General features: G+C 37.1%; 1 protein-coding gene across 1 annotated transcript; it reads right to left on the bottom strand.

The window, feature by feature from the left end:
- Positions 1 to 129: 129 nt before the first annotated feature.
- LOC127417736 (EH domain-containing protein 1-like) lies at positions 130 to 11817 on the bottom strand. The gene is made up of 5 exons (XM_051657923.1): positions 11265 to 11817; positions 7835 to 7932; positions 4028 to 4440; positions 3522 to 3686; positions 130 to 1363 (listed from the first exon to the last, which is right to left on the bottom strand). The coding sequence occupies exons 1-5, from the start codon at positions 11660 to 11662 to the stop codon at positions 836 to 838; spliced, it is 1602 nt and encodes a 533-aa protein (XP_051513883.1). The 5' UTR covers positions 11663 to 11817; the 3' UTR covers positions 130 to 835.
- Positions 11818 to 17828: the final 6011 nt, after the last annotated feature.

Raw genomic sequence — 17828 nt, 5'->3', positions numbered from 1 at the left:
TGATGTGTGAAGTCGATGCTCATGAAAACAGATGACAGATATATGTGGGTAAAAGGCACAAGCCTTTCATAATTGTCAATGGTTACAACATTTGGAAAATGTTTCTCAATGAAATAAACTCAAGCAGTCTTTGAAGCACAGCTTACAAATAAACTCTTTTATTGGTCAATGTCATTTTTGAATTCAAGTGAAGGTGAAGATTTCAAAGCACGAGGTCCCAGAAGAAAGAACAGATACACCCTCAAAATTACAGACTACATATTTTGTTGAATTAAAGCAAAAGAAAACATTCAATATTCTACTTTCAAAATTGAAAATACAAAATACAGATAAAATAGCTCTAAAGGAAAAGAATAAGTTAAGGAAGTTTAGCAAAAATAATAGTAATCACATTTGGAGTTATATTTTGTATATGGAATATTTTTCACATTGTACTGTTTAAAGAATCCCCCTTCACAAATCTTTCTCACACAAACATCCCGTTCAGTGCCCACCCAACAGTACCATGGAAGTTTTATATAATCAATGTAATTGCTTTGTCTGTTCATAGTGGTTTCTCCATTTCCAAACCATATTTAAAAAAAAAAAAAAAAAAAAGGAAGTCTCTGACTGGCACATAACTTTTTGGTTTGTTCTTGCAGTCCCTTGATTCATACCGTCGCACTTTCAATTCCTTTCCCTGAATGCAAATTCTTTTTATTCAAACTAAAGACAGAAATCAAGTTCCTGATGACTAGCTGGTCAACTTAATGGTCAAAATGAGTTAGAATTGTTCAAATATGGCTTGGGCACATTGGAGCCACCGTTAGTGATTCAATAAACTCAAGCCAGGTCCTCAAAGCTGCTCTTGCCGTTTGGAAGGTGGAATAAGGTGAGTGGGCAGTTTGGCTGGAAGCTCGTGCCCCTCCAGCTTCACCTTGATCAGGTGATTGGCAAGTGCAAACTCTTCATCGTCCAGGTAGCCATCTTTGTCCACATCTGCCAGGCTCCAGATCTTTCCAAGCACTGTGTTTGGCAGCTTGGACTTTACAAACTCCTTCTTGGCTGTGGCACCTGATATCTTTCCATTGATGGGAGAAAGGGTGTAGAAGATTTCATCATAGGATGGTTTATCACGCCCCACAATCCATTCCAGCTCGTCGATGCCCTCGCCTGCACCTTCCCCATATCCATGACCAAACGGCCCATTCATGGTTCCCTCGAAAGCACCACCCTTCACTGTCTGGTTGGGCATGTCGGCCTCCTCCTTCCTCACCTGTGTCATGAGCTTAGCTATATCGTTGCCCAGCATGTCTTCCACTGACTCCAGCAATTTTGGCTTTATGACAGGAAACTTTGTGAAGTCCTGAGCAGCTAGTAACTCCTGCAAAGCAAGAAAAGCTCTTTATGGACCTAATTTAAAGGTATTTTTGTCAATAAAGTGAGCTAGACCACAGGCGTTGCTAGACCATATTTAGCAGGGCTTCAGGTCACAGTCTTTCATCTCACCCTTTGTAAAAAATATGCAATTAACTCAGATGTTAGCAGCCCTTCAATCAGGGAGTACGTTTTCTCTCTTCAAGTTTACTGAAAAGAGCGGCTGAAATAAGACATCCAAAAAGGTCTCACAGAATCACGTTACTATACCTAAATTAGGGCTGGGCGATATGACAATATATATCAAGCTGACAATATAAAGTGTTAATCTATAGAGATTTTGCTATATCGTGTATATCGTGATATGTAAATATTCATGTGCGCAGCGTGAGCTTATCTATCAGCGGGCAGAGCTTCACGTGAGACTGAGAGAATTTAAGAAACATAGACAGGGTTTCAAAAATATTTGGCGGACGCCCAAGCAAATTCAATTACATTCATCTCGCGTTCATCTATGTTTGATGTGAGTGTCGCGTGCGATTTCTCTGGAGCACACAAGTGCACGTGAGTCCGGCAGAATTCTCGATATTTACAGGAGAGCGCAGAGGGGATCACTCGTACTACTCAATAATTTTTAACCCAGTAAAATCCCTGAAAAACATCTCCACATAACGGGATGACTCCCAAACAAGTCAAGAAAATGAAGAGGAGCTTATTATTAAAACATGTGCAACATCTGTGGTGTAGGTAGCCGACACAGAGCAGAAAAATTTCTTCTGCAAACTGTCGCACAATGACCACTCGTCATACAAGCAATTTGTTTTACCTTCTCAAAATAAAGCAAGGAAAAGAATATTATGAAAGCCAAAAGATGCGCTCTGCATTAATTCGTAAAAAAAATTCAAGAAGTGTTTATATTTATTTAATATTTATTTTCTGCAAGAAGTATTTGCATAATTTGGGATATTTTCTGCAAAAGGTGTTTTACTCATGCATTGTTTTCTTTGCTGCATTGCTTTGCAAAGATCTTGAGTTTCATCAGGAAAGTTTATAATAATAATAATAATAATAATAATAATAATAGTCATCAACATATTGGGCAAAAATGTGGCATAATTTGAAATTTAGCATTATGATAAGAATGATTTAAAACAAAGTTGAATGTTTTTTATTTTATTTATTTATTTTACTTTGATTATTGCCAAGTTCCAAATAAAGAGGCGTTAGAGCAACAATTTCTTTTATTCACTTTCACACAAGTCACCAGTAAACTGCAGATTATCAGTTTGTAAAAATATTATTTTCGCTCTGTTCCTCACACAACTCTGTCTTACGTCAGTGAAAAACTTTTTCCATATTGCATGACTTCTAAGGCGATACATATTTAACATTTGCATTAAATAACCAACTACATTTACAAGCTTGTTCAACTGCGATCAAATTGCATGGTAGCTTGACTGACAGAGCATTGCACATGCAACGCAAAGGGTCGGGGTGAGTGGAAGGTGTGATAGAAGCACCACAAAATAACATGGTTGCATCAGAAACTGCATTTTAGTTTAAGGTTTAGGGTATGGAGGTAGACACTGTTGATTTCAAACTTGACCCATCTGTTTGTGAGGACATTTGACTCATTTTTCATGCCACACAGTGGACATTTCACATCTGAACTACTGCAATACATGCTTTACTCTGATTTGTACCCTTAGCAGTCACTGAAAACTTTACATTTCGTTATATGAATTATTATCCTTCGCTCTAGTCAGTGGCCAATCAGGACATGGGGTGGCAACGTCCGGTACGACATCGCACATCAGCTCTCAAATATGCGCTCCATTATTCTAATGCTCATCCGCCTGCATTTTCATGATCACTCATGGAATAAAGTGCATCTGCCATAGTCAGCACATCAAAACTATCAACTGGAAGAAAAAAAAAACAAAAGTGAAAAATCTGTCTGTCACGCAAGATTCGATCTCTTGACCTCTCCCTCATTAAGCCAGAAATATTCCTCTGAGCCACATAGTCTCTTATTCCGGCAAGAAGCTGAACTGCTGTATAATCGTCTGTGAACTTAAAAACTCCTCATTTCATCTTTCAAACCTCTTTCTTCTTCCATGCTATGTAAAATAAAATCAAGATGGAAAAACTCCGTAGCTTCATACCTGCATTTTCTTTAGGTTAGGAAAGTCTCCAGGTGAGATGTTGTGTTCTTTCTGAATCTTTTCATATATGGCGCCCAGGTTGTTGATAAGCTCTTTCTTCTTCGAGTCCTTCCCAAACACACTTGGCATCTCCTTCTTCAGAGCACTGATGATATAAGCATGTACCTAGAAGAAAAGTATTTGATAAACGTATTTTAAAAACAAATATCATGTGTTGTTCGACGTGTCAAAACTACACTTCTCACAAGTGTTCTTTATCTGTGAGATCAAAATACTGTAAACACTCTGTAATTATTAAAGTTCTTAAAAGTGTCCAATGCACCACCTACAAGACACATTCCGCAATCACCCGCTGATCTCCCGCTAGTCTCTCAAATAATATCAGGTAATAAAAGCTGCTTGCATAATACTTTATATAAAAGACTTAGCAAATAGTTTCAAATGGAGTACGACATGTCAACATATTTCAGGTTCTTACAAAAAAGTGTCAAAGTTATAAATTTCACCTTAGCGAGACGTGCTCTTTTAATCAGATCATTCAGCTTCCTCAGAACTGCGTTCCGTGGAAGACTTTGAATGTCACGGAAGAGGTCCTGCTCTTCTGCCTCAAACAACTTCCTGTTGTCTGCAATCAGTAGTGGCTGTGCCCAAAATGAGCCGATATACACCCTCGCCACCTCTGGGGTGTTTATGATTTTCCCCAGTGACCACATGAGGGCACCATACACCCTCATTAGCTGCTGGGTGCTGATCTGGTCAGCTTTGTTCAGAACCACACGCATCTTGTCCTCATGGTTCTTCAGGGCCCTGATCACCTCTGAAAACTCATCGGAAATGTCCAGCTTGTGGGCATCGAAGAGCAGGATGATTCTGTCCACTCGTTCCGCAAACCACTCAAGAACTGCAGCAAAGTCATAGCCTGTAAATGAAAGAAGAAAAAGGAGGACTATGTTTTAGATTTGGTCCTAAATCAAAGATCAGGCTCTGGAAAGAGGAAGCCAGCAGTGCTGCAGACAACATGCTTTGTTAAAAAAAGAGGTCAGGAATGTAATAATGGATTTGATTAGCAACAGTGTCATCTGATCTCAATGAATTCAGCAGTTTGTAAATGGCAAGTATAAAGCCATGTAATCAGAGAGATCTGCTCCCTGTGAATTCCTCTATGTTTGTGCACTTGAAAAGAAACATGTTGAGAAAATCCAGAACACCAAAGAGACTTTATGAAAAACGATATCAGGGTTCCCATACCTTTTAACCAATTAATTTCCATGACTTTTACAGTTGTTTGTGATAACTGGATGAAGACGATTAAAGATTATTTTATAGAGACTACACTCACAAAGAGCAATTTCTAGCAGATTAATTATTTAGAGCTGGGGATAACTCGCATAGATTTACGTGGAATTCACAATTTTCCTAATATTTCTATATAAAAAAAATCCATAACACTTCCATATTTTCCATAGTCTCAACCATGCACTGAAGCTCTATTCTGATTTGCTGTTTTATGCAACTTTATGGATTAAGGGCATATCGTTTTTTTTTTTTTATCAGTCCGTCTGGAAACAAAGTTGAGTTCACAAGGCACCAAGCTGACAAAACAAGCAGTTTTGAGGATGAAATAAATCACTAGATTTGCCAAAGTTGACCAGGTTAGTGGCATATGTCTGAAATAGTCGGAACTTGCCTTCTCTACAGTATCTAGACTCTCTACTCATTTTGCACTATTTCTCTGTGTTTTCTGTATAAATGTTTGTGGAGACTGCCACGCCAATATTTAAATGAATCTTTCAACAATAATTTATTATTATTGTAAAAATAATTCTCAGAAAAGAACACAAAAACAAAACAGACTATGACTGATCACGTCACATGTCAATATGACGGCTCGTCATGTCCAAGTGGGCGGTTTTTGGGCAATTTTCCAGAATAAAATGCAATGCGGACTAGAGGTCAACCGATAGTAAATTTTGTAGGTACCGATAACTAAGGTGGTGGGAAAGGCAGATAACCGATTAATGGGCTGATGGTTCTAAAATGTATTTATTCAATGTAAAAAAAAAAAATCTTTGTCTTTCCTTACTGTGAAGGGCACACACACTGAGGCTACAAGAGTCAAAAATGTGTAAAATCCCAGATGCGTGTTTGTTGTGCAATCCCAATAAAAACCAGAAAAAAATTCAGATTTGGTGCATAACGCTGGACTTTTAATTATAAACAAGCCTGGACTCTTATTTCAAAATGTCCATGCTTCCAGCTCATACAAACACAGAAGGGAAACAAAACATGCACTCTTACATTCTACTCTACTATGTATTGCAATAAAAACACAAGTAAGTAAGTAGACATTGTCATATGGGCTAATAAATTCTGTATGAGCAGAAATAAATTAACAGTATCATCATTCATTAATAGTAAATCATCAGCGATCACTAGTCAATAGTCATGTGTCTATTTTATGACATTTTGTGTTAATAATCGTGAATTAGTCCATAACAGTGATGATGAGTCTTGGCTGCGTTACAATGCTCTATACTCTTGTATCCTCTATGTCTGTGCCCGCCATAGTAATTAAATATATATATTTTTTACATTCAATACATTGATTTTTTTTAACTATCAGCCGATTAATCGGTTAAAGGTCTTTTCCAACTCCTTAATTATTAGTATTGGCAGAATCCATTTTGGGTCGACCTCTAGTAGGAACCCTGACAATATGCACAAAGAAAAGAAGAAAAAGATCACATGATCAAAAAGATTTGAATTGAAAGGAAGCTGGTCAGTGAAAGTAAGAATAGGTGCTTGTGGGAAAACTGCTGACATTTCTAAGCCTCTCACATGAACTGGTACCACACAGAAACTTCTAGTTCCACATGGCGTTTTCATGTCTCTATTTCCAGTCATTCAGTGTGAAAACACACCTTCCCACTCAGATGAACTCAACTGCAAGAGTAATTTGCAAGTGATATCATAGAAGTAACCAACGCAACAATGGAAAACAAAGGCCGTTTGGGCTGTAGCTAGACAGGAATGATCAAACCCCAATTCATGCTTAATCCCTCATAGACACAACTGCTCCACAGTCAGTTATGTCTCTGCTTGGACTAGTGAAGGGGTGGCCCTCAGGGTCTCTGTGAAATGACTACTACGTGTCTGTGGTATGTAGGGGCACCGTGGTCTCAGTATCTTGTTACCAGCTCCATTGGCTCCAGAAGGGACGACAGAGTCACGTGACTAATGACACATACACCCAGTAACACAATGACACGTTTCTGTTTCCTAACAGCTGCCTTATTGTAAAATGTTTCTTGTCATAGTACACTGGGCCTTATCTGTATCTACAGTCTTACTCTGCAGCTAGTTGACATATGGGCCAGCTCAGCATTTCCTTCTTATTCTTCCTCTGCGCAGCTGAGTGAGGATGGAGTTCAAGAATACTGTCAGATAGTGACTGTGTGGAATATTGGACTGAAACATATACCACACTTTACCTACCAGACAAAGGAGAAACCAAATGCCTCTCCACCCACAAAATCTTTTTAGTGACATTAAAAAAGGGAAATGGGATCAATGTGGTCAGGATTATTTTGGCACAATAGTATTTTCCATACCAACATTAGGCCAGATATTTGAGTGCTTTCAGATGTGGGCTTTATGCACAATACGTACGGCAGACACACCTGCCCGAACAGCTCTGACATCCTGTTTCATTTAACTGCAGTATAAATAATATGAATAATATTAGAGGACAAAATACATTTTTGTTGCATCAAGACGGCAATGCACTTAAAATTTCACATGACAAAGCATGCAGGAAGTCAGACTTGTTTTACTTCTCTTCACAAACAGTTTACACAAAGCTACAGTAAAATCTAAAGATTTGCATTGTGTGAACCTAAGCACTAAAACTCAATGACTAATGATTCCTTAAGAGGAAGAAAAGATACAAAGTAAGCTAAAGAAGAGTGCATGAGTAATGTAATAGGTAGAGGGAACAGACAATGAAGCAAGGTTAACATGAAATATTTATGATAAAATGCAAAGATTATATAGAATTATAAAGAAAGGAGAGATTGAAGGTATGGATATGAGAGTGATGAGGAATGAAAAAATATTTCATAGTATTAATTTATTATGTATTAATATAGTACCATATTAACTTATTATAAATGTATTGTTATTAATAAATTATTGATTTTGATTTATTATGAATAATAACTTAATATAAATAAAAAGTAAAATTAATGTAATTTAATTTAAACATAAAAGTATTTATATATATATATATATTAAAAAAAAGCTGAAGTGCTGACCTCTGCTGATCCTCTGTTTCTCCCCTGACAGGATGCCTGGAGTATCGATGATACTGATGCTCTCCAGGACGGGGTTGTTTAACTGAGCACACATAAACCTACATTGAGAGAGAGAGACAGGGAGAGATCAACAGTCAGATAAGGAAAGTCAGTGCACATGAGACTGTAACAGGTTTGGTAAGTCTGAAATCAAAATATTAAACCTCTCTATTTTCCTTCGTTCTTTACAGAGTTTTTTTTTTTAACAATGATTTTGTGCACTTCAATTGATTTTAGAAACCACAGGAATGGCACACTCACTGTGTAACAATATGTTTCAGTTACTATAAGCTCAGGACTTCGGCTGAAATCAGTTTCACACTAATAACATAAATGAACTTTGGTTATACAAAGAAACTCATTGTATATGCTGATTTATATTATTTTTCTCTGTCAGCCTACAACACAACCCAACCACTTGTTTGAAAGTAAAGATTCAAAGCATGCATGGATCTCTGTAACAAGACTCAAACTTAAAGCTGGAACTTTCTTAATGAAGCAGAGAACCCACTAGAGTGAGGCTTTTATCCAACAGACATTCAGAGCAAGATACTAACAGGATTAGGGCATAGGCTTACCCCTAATATTCCCAAAAGTCTTTGCTCAAAATGTTTTATCTGTCTGTTTTGAAGCTTGCTTCTTCTAATGGCAAGACTTTGATATGTAGGTCAAGACAGGGAACAGAAAAACTGTTGCTTGGTAACTTACTGGAACACTGTGAAGAACACAAATGGGATTCATTGTTTCATTTTACTTACTACACTATAAACCCTAAGGTTGTCATTACTGGGAAAATTAAGTTGTCTTAATTAAACATTACTTGGAATGTCAAGTTTTGGGCTCAGAACTCAAATATCTATGTTCCTTAAACATATCTATCTTACAAATCTATAGATCTGAGATTGTAAGCGTTAATAACTCAAACGAATGAGTACAAAATTGAGGCTATGGGGAATACCCATAATCCCTTGCATTTTAATTATTTAACTGTTTCCTTGGTCAAAGGGAACATATGGGTGCATTTAAATAGTTGGTATTAAGAACTTAGAGGTTTTAGCCCTTTTATAGTATTATGTTGTTTTGTTTAATGACACTATTAGTGTGATCTGTGTCCACTTTGGTCAAGTTTGGACCCTTTTAACTCTAGTTTAGTTCACCTTGTGCATGTGCAACTAAAGTACAGGTATGTAGAATTAAGTTGACTCACTGCAATGACTGAGTGAGAATGAGTTATAATCTTTATTTGAGCTGTGTGTTCTTGTATGATCTATATTTGAGTCAATTCAAGTAAAATTATTGAGTAGATACAACACTATTTAAATATCAATTAGAGTTAAGTCTACTTGTGTCTAATTACCTTAACTTAAATCGTTAAGTTAATCCTATATGAACACCAAGTTAAGTGATCTTAATTAAAGAAGTTTTGGAGATGTCATTACTCAACTCAATTGAATAAAGTCAACTTATTAGGGTTTTCAGTGCATTTTATAATGCTCTTTTGTTTCTTCCAACAAAGATAGCAGTGTTAGAAATCACAGCAGGTTTGGAGAAATGAGAGATGAAAATTCAGAACAGGCACTTATAAAAGAGTTAACACACCCTTTTTCAGCATGTCAAAAATCATCCTGGAGGCCACTATGTCAACACAGTCACTATAAATGTAGGTTTTGAAAAATATTATTACATTTGTCCAAATGTTGGTTGAAAATTTCAACAACAACAAAAATCACCCTTGTCTTAAAACACGTCACTTGCTCTGCAAAACAGAGGAATTTCTCACGTTTGAATATTGCACACGAGTTTCAAATTTTGAAATCTTAAAAACTCTAAAAAGCAGATCCAGTTTTTATGGCTTACAGCCCAACATTTCATAATGACCACAAATAACCATGGGCATAAGAGCAGAAGTGAAAAAAATGGGAAATATTTTAAGACTGAAACACCATTATTATGCCACTATTATATTGTGGGTTTTGTGGTTTTCATGTTGGGATCAAATATTGAATTCTGCTGCCTCAGCCTTGAAACTTTTCAATCTAAACAAGCACATGGCACTGGTAATCCCTGCCTGTGACAATCCTCTTGAATGGACAACACATGACACCATGCAGAAATCTGGTTACGTTATTTTACAGCCAGTGTTGAAGCTTGTCAGACTGACATCGCAACAGCATATGTTCTGTGTGTGTGTGGTTGGGTGTTTGCCTCGGATGTTCAGTAACTGTAACTGTGTGATGGTATGTAGTTTAAATGTCAGGAAAGATAAACAAATATCTTAAAACCTCAGCCATACAGCCCCTGTTCTTGAATTTTCCTTACATTTACTCTGCTAAATGATTAAATGTAAATGTAAGGAAAATTCAAGAACAGGGGCTGTATGGGACAGCTGCTCTCAGCATATGTCATGATGTCTCAATCCTCAGATAACACATGGAAAGTATGACACACACACTTTCTAGAAACAGGGTAATGTTTAAAGGAGTAGTTCACCCAAAAATGAAAATTCTCTCATCATTTACTCATCCTCATGCCATCCCAGATGTGCATGACTTTCTTTCTTCTAATGAACACAATCGAAGACTTTTAGAAGAGTATTTCAGCTCTTTTGATACATACAATGCAAGTGAATGGTGATCAGAAATTTGAAGCTCCAGAAAGCACATAAAGGCAGCATTAAAGTACTCCATAACACTCCAGTGGTTAAATCCATGTCTTCAGAAGTGATATGATAGATGTGGGTGAGAAACAGATCAATATCCATTTTCACTTCCACATTCTTCTTTTGTTTTTGGTGAGTCGCATTCTTCGTGCATATCGCCCCCTACTGGGCAGGGAGAAGAACTTAAAGTAAAAAAGGACTTAAATATTGATCTGTTTCTCACCCACACCTATCATTTAACTTCTGAAGACATGGATTTAACCACTGGAGTCTTATGGAGTACTTTTATGCTGCCTCTGTGTGCTTTTTGGAGCTTCAAAGCTTTGTTCACCATTCACTTGCATTGTGAGGAGCAATAGAGCTTAAATATTCTTCTAAACAACTTTCATTTGTGTTCAGCAGAATAAAGTCATACTACACATCTGGGTGGCATGAGGTTGAGAAAATGATGTGAATTTTTATTTTCCTGTTTGAACAACACCCTTACTGTCATGGGGTGTTGAAGGGGTGTGTGTCTTTGAAACACATACTGCCATAGATGAAAATAAGTAAAGATCTTCGACACTACAACTGCAAGATTTTGATAAGTCATTTTTGTGTGGCTATAACTCAATTTCCTGTTTTACAAACATTGGGCAAAGCTCTCTACCCCGGACGCGTCCGTTGACGCAACGCGAAATAATATAATTGAACCTATTTGAGTTTTTTTTCTTTCCCCAGTGGATCCGTTACCTGTTAAGGAAAGCGTTCCCAAAAGCGTTGAGCTTTCTGAAAGGTTTCTTCGGGTCAACAACCAGAGCATTACCGGGTATCACGCCCTCCTGATCGCCGTGCATCACCGCTATGAAGGAATCCGTCGTCGGCTCGGGGCCTATTCTCATACCGGGAAAGTCCTGCTCCATTAAATGTCGGATAAAGGTGGTCTTCCCAGTAGAGTACTGTCCCACCAGTAGCACCATGGGCTTGTTGTCAAAGTCAGCATCCTCTAAAGCCGGTGAATGGAAGTCGTGGAAATGGTAAGTGTCCTCCAAAGGGAAGAGTTTAGTGCGGTAAAGGCGTTTCAGTCCCTCCGACACGTTTTGGAGAAGTTCTGGGTCTTTCTTCCCTTCTTTCTTGGACCAGCTGAACATGATGGTCGTTATACAACGGTCTTAATTCGAAGAGAGAAAAAAACGATGCTGCCTATTTCAAATATTCGCCACAAACTAGGTGACGTCCTGTCGAAAGTTTGCCTGTCCCACCCCTGTGCAGTCACCTCTGTCTGTAGTTCCCTCTGACTAAAAAAAACCCCCCCTGAACTGTAATGCAACGCTAATATCTGAGGCTGTTGCGACACACTCCTACGACTGCACGTCGTTTCTTCTTTCTAAACTGCAACAGTTCTAGTCTGATCGAGCTTCAACGTCTATCAGTCCAGACCTGCTGTAGTTCGCATGCGGAACTGTGTTGTGCACTTCATAATAAAAGCCTCGATTTAACCTAAACAAACCTGCCAATTGTTGTAAACAAAACGTTTTAAACATTGTAATTGTTCACAATCATGTTGTATTACTACACAACATTATTATGAGGACATTCCATTGTTTTATGAACATAATACATACACTCTTGATACAAAATCGAAAGGGACGAACAAGCTAATGGGAACTTAGCAACAGCAGTGGACGGAACGTCTGCGGCGGGCTCTGTTCGACTTTAACGCGCTACTTCCGGCCGGTGTACAGCGTCCCAATCACCGCTGAGAAGTTGCTGTTGCTACGCGACAGATTTGGTAAGTAAAAATGTTATGAATTATGACATGTGGTTTTGTAATTGTGTCTGCAATAGGTTTTTGGCATTAGTCTTTTTAATGAATTCTTTGTAGCAATTTTTTAAAACTCTGGCTAATTATATTGTATTTCCTTTTTTTTTTCTTCAAAGAAATGTCCTCTGTTGCCAACACCACCTCAGATGGTGTGAAGCGATTACAGTGAGTAGCCAAACATCCTCCTCAAAAATCTATAAATTGCCCAGTGTCGCTTAGAATAGACTTTGAATAAGTTAGCCAGCAACACAGGTAATTATAGGCTTCTTATTCATGTATGAGCTAGTAAGCCCAAGTTTCATGTTGCTCATGAGACATTATGCACTTCCCCTACTGACAGAACCATACAGGTACAAAAAAAGGGGGAGTGTTGAGAAGGGCAAAGCCTGGTCTGCCATTGCAGAAACATTAAATAGCTTCCAAGACCTTAAATTTAAAGTTTCACAGAGGTCTGTGAGGGAGAGATTTAACTTAATACAGATAAAATACAAGAACAAAAATAACAAAGATGAGTGATGAGAATAGGAGGAGGATAGAGGCAGACTGTACCAAAGCAGAGGACAAGGGACAGGATTGTAGAACCAACAAACATAAAAGGAGAAGTGGGAATGACACCATTGAGGTTTTTGAGGGAGAGAGGACAGGCTGAGAGGAAGTTGAGGGAAAAGGAGTTGAGATTGAAGAGCAAGCAAAGGCAGCACAAGAGCTACAAAAGCAGATGACTGCAAGGATGCAGCTAATGCAAAACCACCAGCAGCAAATGCAGGCAATGCAGGCTATGCTACTTCAGCAGCAGCAACAGTAAGGGCAAGCATTACTTGCCCTCATTGAAAGTATGTCAAAGATAAAGTTATTTTACTGTTCATACACATTGATTTATTTATTTCATTCTGATTTCATAAAACATTTTAATGTACAAATGCTCTCTTGATAATAATAAAATATAAAATCAGGTGTCATTCTTTTTTCATTGCAATTAATGCAACATTCTTTATATATGCACATATGTCTAAAGAGTTTGTGTGTGTGTGTGTGTGAATATGTACAGATGTGTAATTTATTTAATGCAATTATTTATATAGAGTTTAATGTGCATGTTAAAGTGTGAGCTAGACATTATGAAAAATAGTTTTGAATGTGTGGAGGATCCAAGTTAAAAAACTGACATGTCTGATTAGCATACAGACAAGTGCATTTCTTAACAAAGCAGATACCACATACAGTTTGCCAACAATGCTCAACCCTTATTCTTTTTGAAGTCCATGAACTTGGAAGTAATTTGCTATGTCTCCAAACAACCATTCCACAGACACTCTGACTTCACTCATACTTTTGTTGTATGTCTGCATTTGGTGGGTGAGGTGAACATTTCTAAATGGGCTCTGCGGGTGCACACGCAATGGGTATGCTGGGTCCCCATACAAACACATAGGATGACCATCCTCAGACACAGGATGATGCTCCACCAGTGGTAACAGTCCAGATTCTGCCAGCATCCCAGTCATGCTTCTTTCTCTCTGTTAAAAGATTTATTATTATTATTATTTTATTAACTGTAAGGATAACAACATTTTCAAACATGGAAAGTAATTCAAACCTACCTATAGGGCCATACAGATGGGCAATTAAACTATTAGGAATGGCAACTGTCTGATATTTTAAACTGTGAATCCGCTTGTGACCATTGTATAGGACCCTCTGTGTTATACCAGGTCTGGCTATGGGTCGCACAGTGCCATCTATAAATCCAAAGCAGTTATCTAGAGGGGCTCCCATTTGCTGGATGCAGTCAGCATATGTTTTTAATGCAGCAGAGTTCAGTATGTTGTTGTTCCACCGAGTTATCCTCTGATGATGTGCAGCATACGGTATAAGTAGTCAAGCACAGAGTTTGTGGCCATACACAGGACCATTACTTGTCAGTGACCAAACCTTTGCATCATGTCACTGTATCGGCAAGGGTATATCAACCTCTTCAGGAGCATATACAGCGCTTCCACTCCTCCCACATGCAACACTTTTCTGATCACACACTATCTCCTTGGGAATGCCAAGAATATGAAGGTAAAATAATGCCTAAATTATTTGCATGTGCAGGGTGAGATTTGTAAAGGTGTAAATCAAGTTGCAAGCGTAGGTAAAAATGATTAGCAATACTTGTAATTTGTGTTGCGAATCTGTAATTTCATATTAACACAAAGTAAACGTGGTCTGTATTCTTCTGACTACCTTTTTCGCGTGTGCACTTTTGGCAATATGAATGATAATTAAAAATAAATATAATAAAAATAGCCTAATGAACAACAACAAGGAGAAACATTTGAACACCAGATTGAGAATCATATTTATATCAAAAAATGGTCTGCTTAACTTTAACAATAAAAGAATGTGTATGTATTAATATTTAAGTTCAATATTTAAGAGAGGAGTGATACCCAGAGGAATGACGCTGAGCCATATGAAGAAGAAGCTGTCTGTCATGTTGTTAAACCAATCAGGTCTGAATACACTGTTCAACGAAAACCTCATCTGATTGGTTACTAGAAGCAGGTAGACCACCTTCCCCCTCACACTTGCAAAACACTTTACAGTGAGAAATCCGTGCCAAAAGTGTGAGCGCAACAAAGGGAAGACGGAACAGTGTATATCGGATTATTTCTGGAAAATATTTATGCCACAAACACAAGTCATTTACATGTTTGCAGTAGTATTTTACACATACAGACTGATTCTACGCGGTCAATCCGTTTTGCTGTTCATGACACCCTTTCTTTTCTTGCATATCACTGATTGCAGGTTTGCAGTGTTTTTGGCCATGTTTAGGCACAAAAGCAGTGCCAAAAGTGTAAGCGTGGGAAGTCAGAAGAATACAGACCACATTTACTGTGTGTTAATATGAAATTACAGACATGTATAATTCAACACATGAATTACACTTATGCAAGCATTACGCTTGCAACTTGATTTACACCTTTACAAAATGTTCTGTGAGCATGCAATGTGTATTGCACATTTTGTGCATGCACATTTTTCTATCACGCTTGTAACTTGATTTACACTTTTACAAATCTTACCCTGCGCATGCAGATCATTTAGGCACTATTTTACCTTCATACAAGAACATCTGCCAGGATTGGTAAATCACATTTTCTCACACGAAATTAATTTAAACACTCATCCTCCTCCATGTCATCGAGATTGAAAGATAGGTATTATTTACATGTAAATCTAGGTTTTTATAGCTATTAACATCATACAAGAGTAAAAACTTTTTTTCTGTCAGTAAATGATCATTTAATGCTGTAACTGCCCTTCTCTTCCTTTTTTTAAATGACATTTTCATAATTGTGAAATGAATGATTAAATTAGCTGTTCTGCTGTCCTCTGTGTTGTTGTTTAATGATCTTTTCGTTTCTTGGCAACTGCGGTTGACCTGTTTACTTCCGATCGCCGTAGTCGCGAGTTTTGCTTAAACTCCGGCTGTACTTGTAAACCAACTCAAATGTGCTAGTTACTAAACGTGAGTGTTTTTTATTTCATCCTTTAAAAAAAAAAAAAAAAACGAAAACAAATAAGTGAATGTAGATTTTCTTATTTATTTTTATATTTTGTTTTATTATTCTTTAAAACAAATTTTTTGTTTGTTTTTACTTTTATTAGAAACAAGCGAAACAAGCCAGGGGTATACATAGTACACAATAATTCAAATATACTTCACAAGAGTGCAAAGACATTATATTCATTACACAGTGCAATGGTTTTCAAAGCTTTGGAGTTGCTGGAGTTACAAAGGGTATTTAAATAATATTTCAAGTCTTTACAAAAAAGTGTAAATAGGGGCTTTACAGACAGAAATGTACATTTATGTTTTAAAAAATTAGCAAATAAGTGAATGTAGATGATAAATATTGACACGTATAATACATTATGTAAAACACAAATATATTGTCTTATAAGACACTGATTAGACAACAGTGCACCCTTGTGGATACCAGTGGTCATTATCCGTGATTGCACACGTACAACATCAACACAGACGTCTATTCGAAGTGTGTGTTTACATCTGGAAGATGTTTGTTTTGTTTTGTCATCTGTAACAAGATATTCAGCAGATATCTTTGAGACGTTTGTGATGTAGAATGTTTGTAAATCTGATCTTTTTAAGATGTTTAGCAGATGTTTATTAGAATGTGACGCTTTCCAGATCAAAAGTTTGTGTGCTATCTGCAAGGGCGTAGGTTTGGTTTGAAGTTAGTAGGGACATATTGCAAGTATAATATTAAAAATTTTGGTATTAAGAAAATGCAAGAAAGTCAGTCTGGTAATACTGAGGGGGAAAAAACATTATTTCCTTATATAGCAAGTCTCATTCTTATATAAAGAATTTCGAAAGAATAAACAAGTTAAGAACTAAGCACTAGGGCTGGATGGTTAGGAGGAAAAACATGATATGCGATAAACTTGGATAATGTGACAGCGATATACAATGCATTAAACCTAAGATTAATTGGTCAAAATCAAATGTTATCTTTTTCAAGAAGATTTACCTTGAGAAAATGATATCCAAGCGACATGAAGCAACATTCTGTAAAATGTATTACCCAGCATTAAACAAATGGAAATCTAAACAACGGGTAGGATAAATTAACAATTTACATGTGCAAAATGACAGTTCCCCCCACTCTATACTTTCCAACTCCCCTCTCTCCAACATAATCTTTTCTCATATTGCTTATTTGAACTTACTATAAATGTGTGGTGTGAAATCTCTCCTTTAACATACCTGACATACAGTATGTTCAGCACTCACATTAGTACTTTATTAAAAATAAAAAATAAAAGGTTATAATGCACACACACGCACAATTATTTGTGAAAAGACTATTGATCATATTATGAAACATTTTTTTTATTAAACTAAAAATATGCAGACATACCTATGTTACATAATTGTACATATAATAAATTAAATGTAGATAATAACTTAAAAACCTTAAGAAAGATTAGGATGAGGCATGGATATTGCATATAGGGAGGTCTGTAGCCACAACACTTCCAGCTTCTGCCACATGATGTGTGTGACTCTCTGCAGGTAACAGCTTCTCCACTGGCACTTCAATAGTTTTCCACATGGAGTGGCTGTTACACCCAGTGAGCACTAGGAGCAGCTCTCTTTAAGCCTGAAATTACAGTGCTGGTTCATTCAATGCTTTCAGATAAGAGACGAACAGAAAACACACTTGTTTCATTCATTTATAACATGATGCAGTTTTATGAATAGTGATGTGTTTTTAAGAATAACGAAACACTGCATCTATATTTTGAATAACATGTTAATATTTGTTTAATTTAAATGTATAATGTACAGTTTTTCATTTGCACACTGTACTCTTTCTTCGCCCTCTGAAAAGCCTGTTCCTTCCGTCTCGGAATCCCAAGGACTTTGGCATATTGAACTTTACCCACTTTACACCTTGACTGTTCAAAAGAAA

Source organism: Myxocyprinus asiaticus, chromosome 27 (genome assembly GCF_019703515.2).
Source record: "Myxocyprinus asiaticus isolate MX2 ecotype Aquarium Trade chromosome 27, UBuf_Myxa_2, whole genome shotgun sequence".
Lineage (NCBI taxonomy): Eukaryota > Metazoa > Chordata > Actinopteri > Cypriniformes > Catostomidae > Myxocyprinus > Myxocyprinus asiaticus.
Note: the sequence above shows the minus strand (reverse complement) of the source record. Positions and strands in the feature narration are given on the sequence as shown.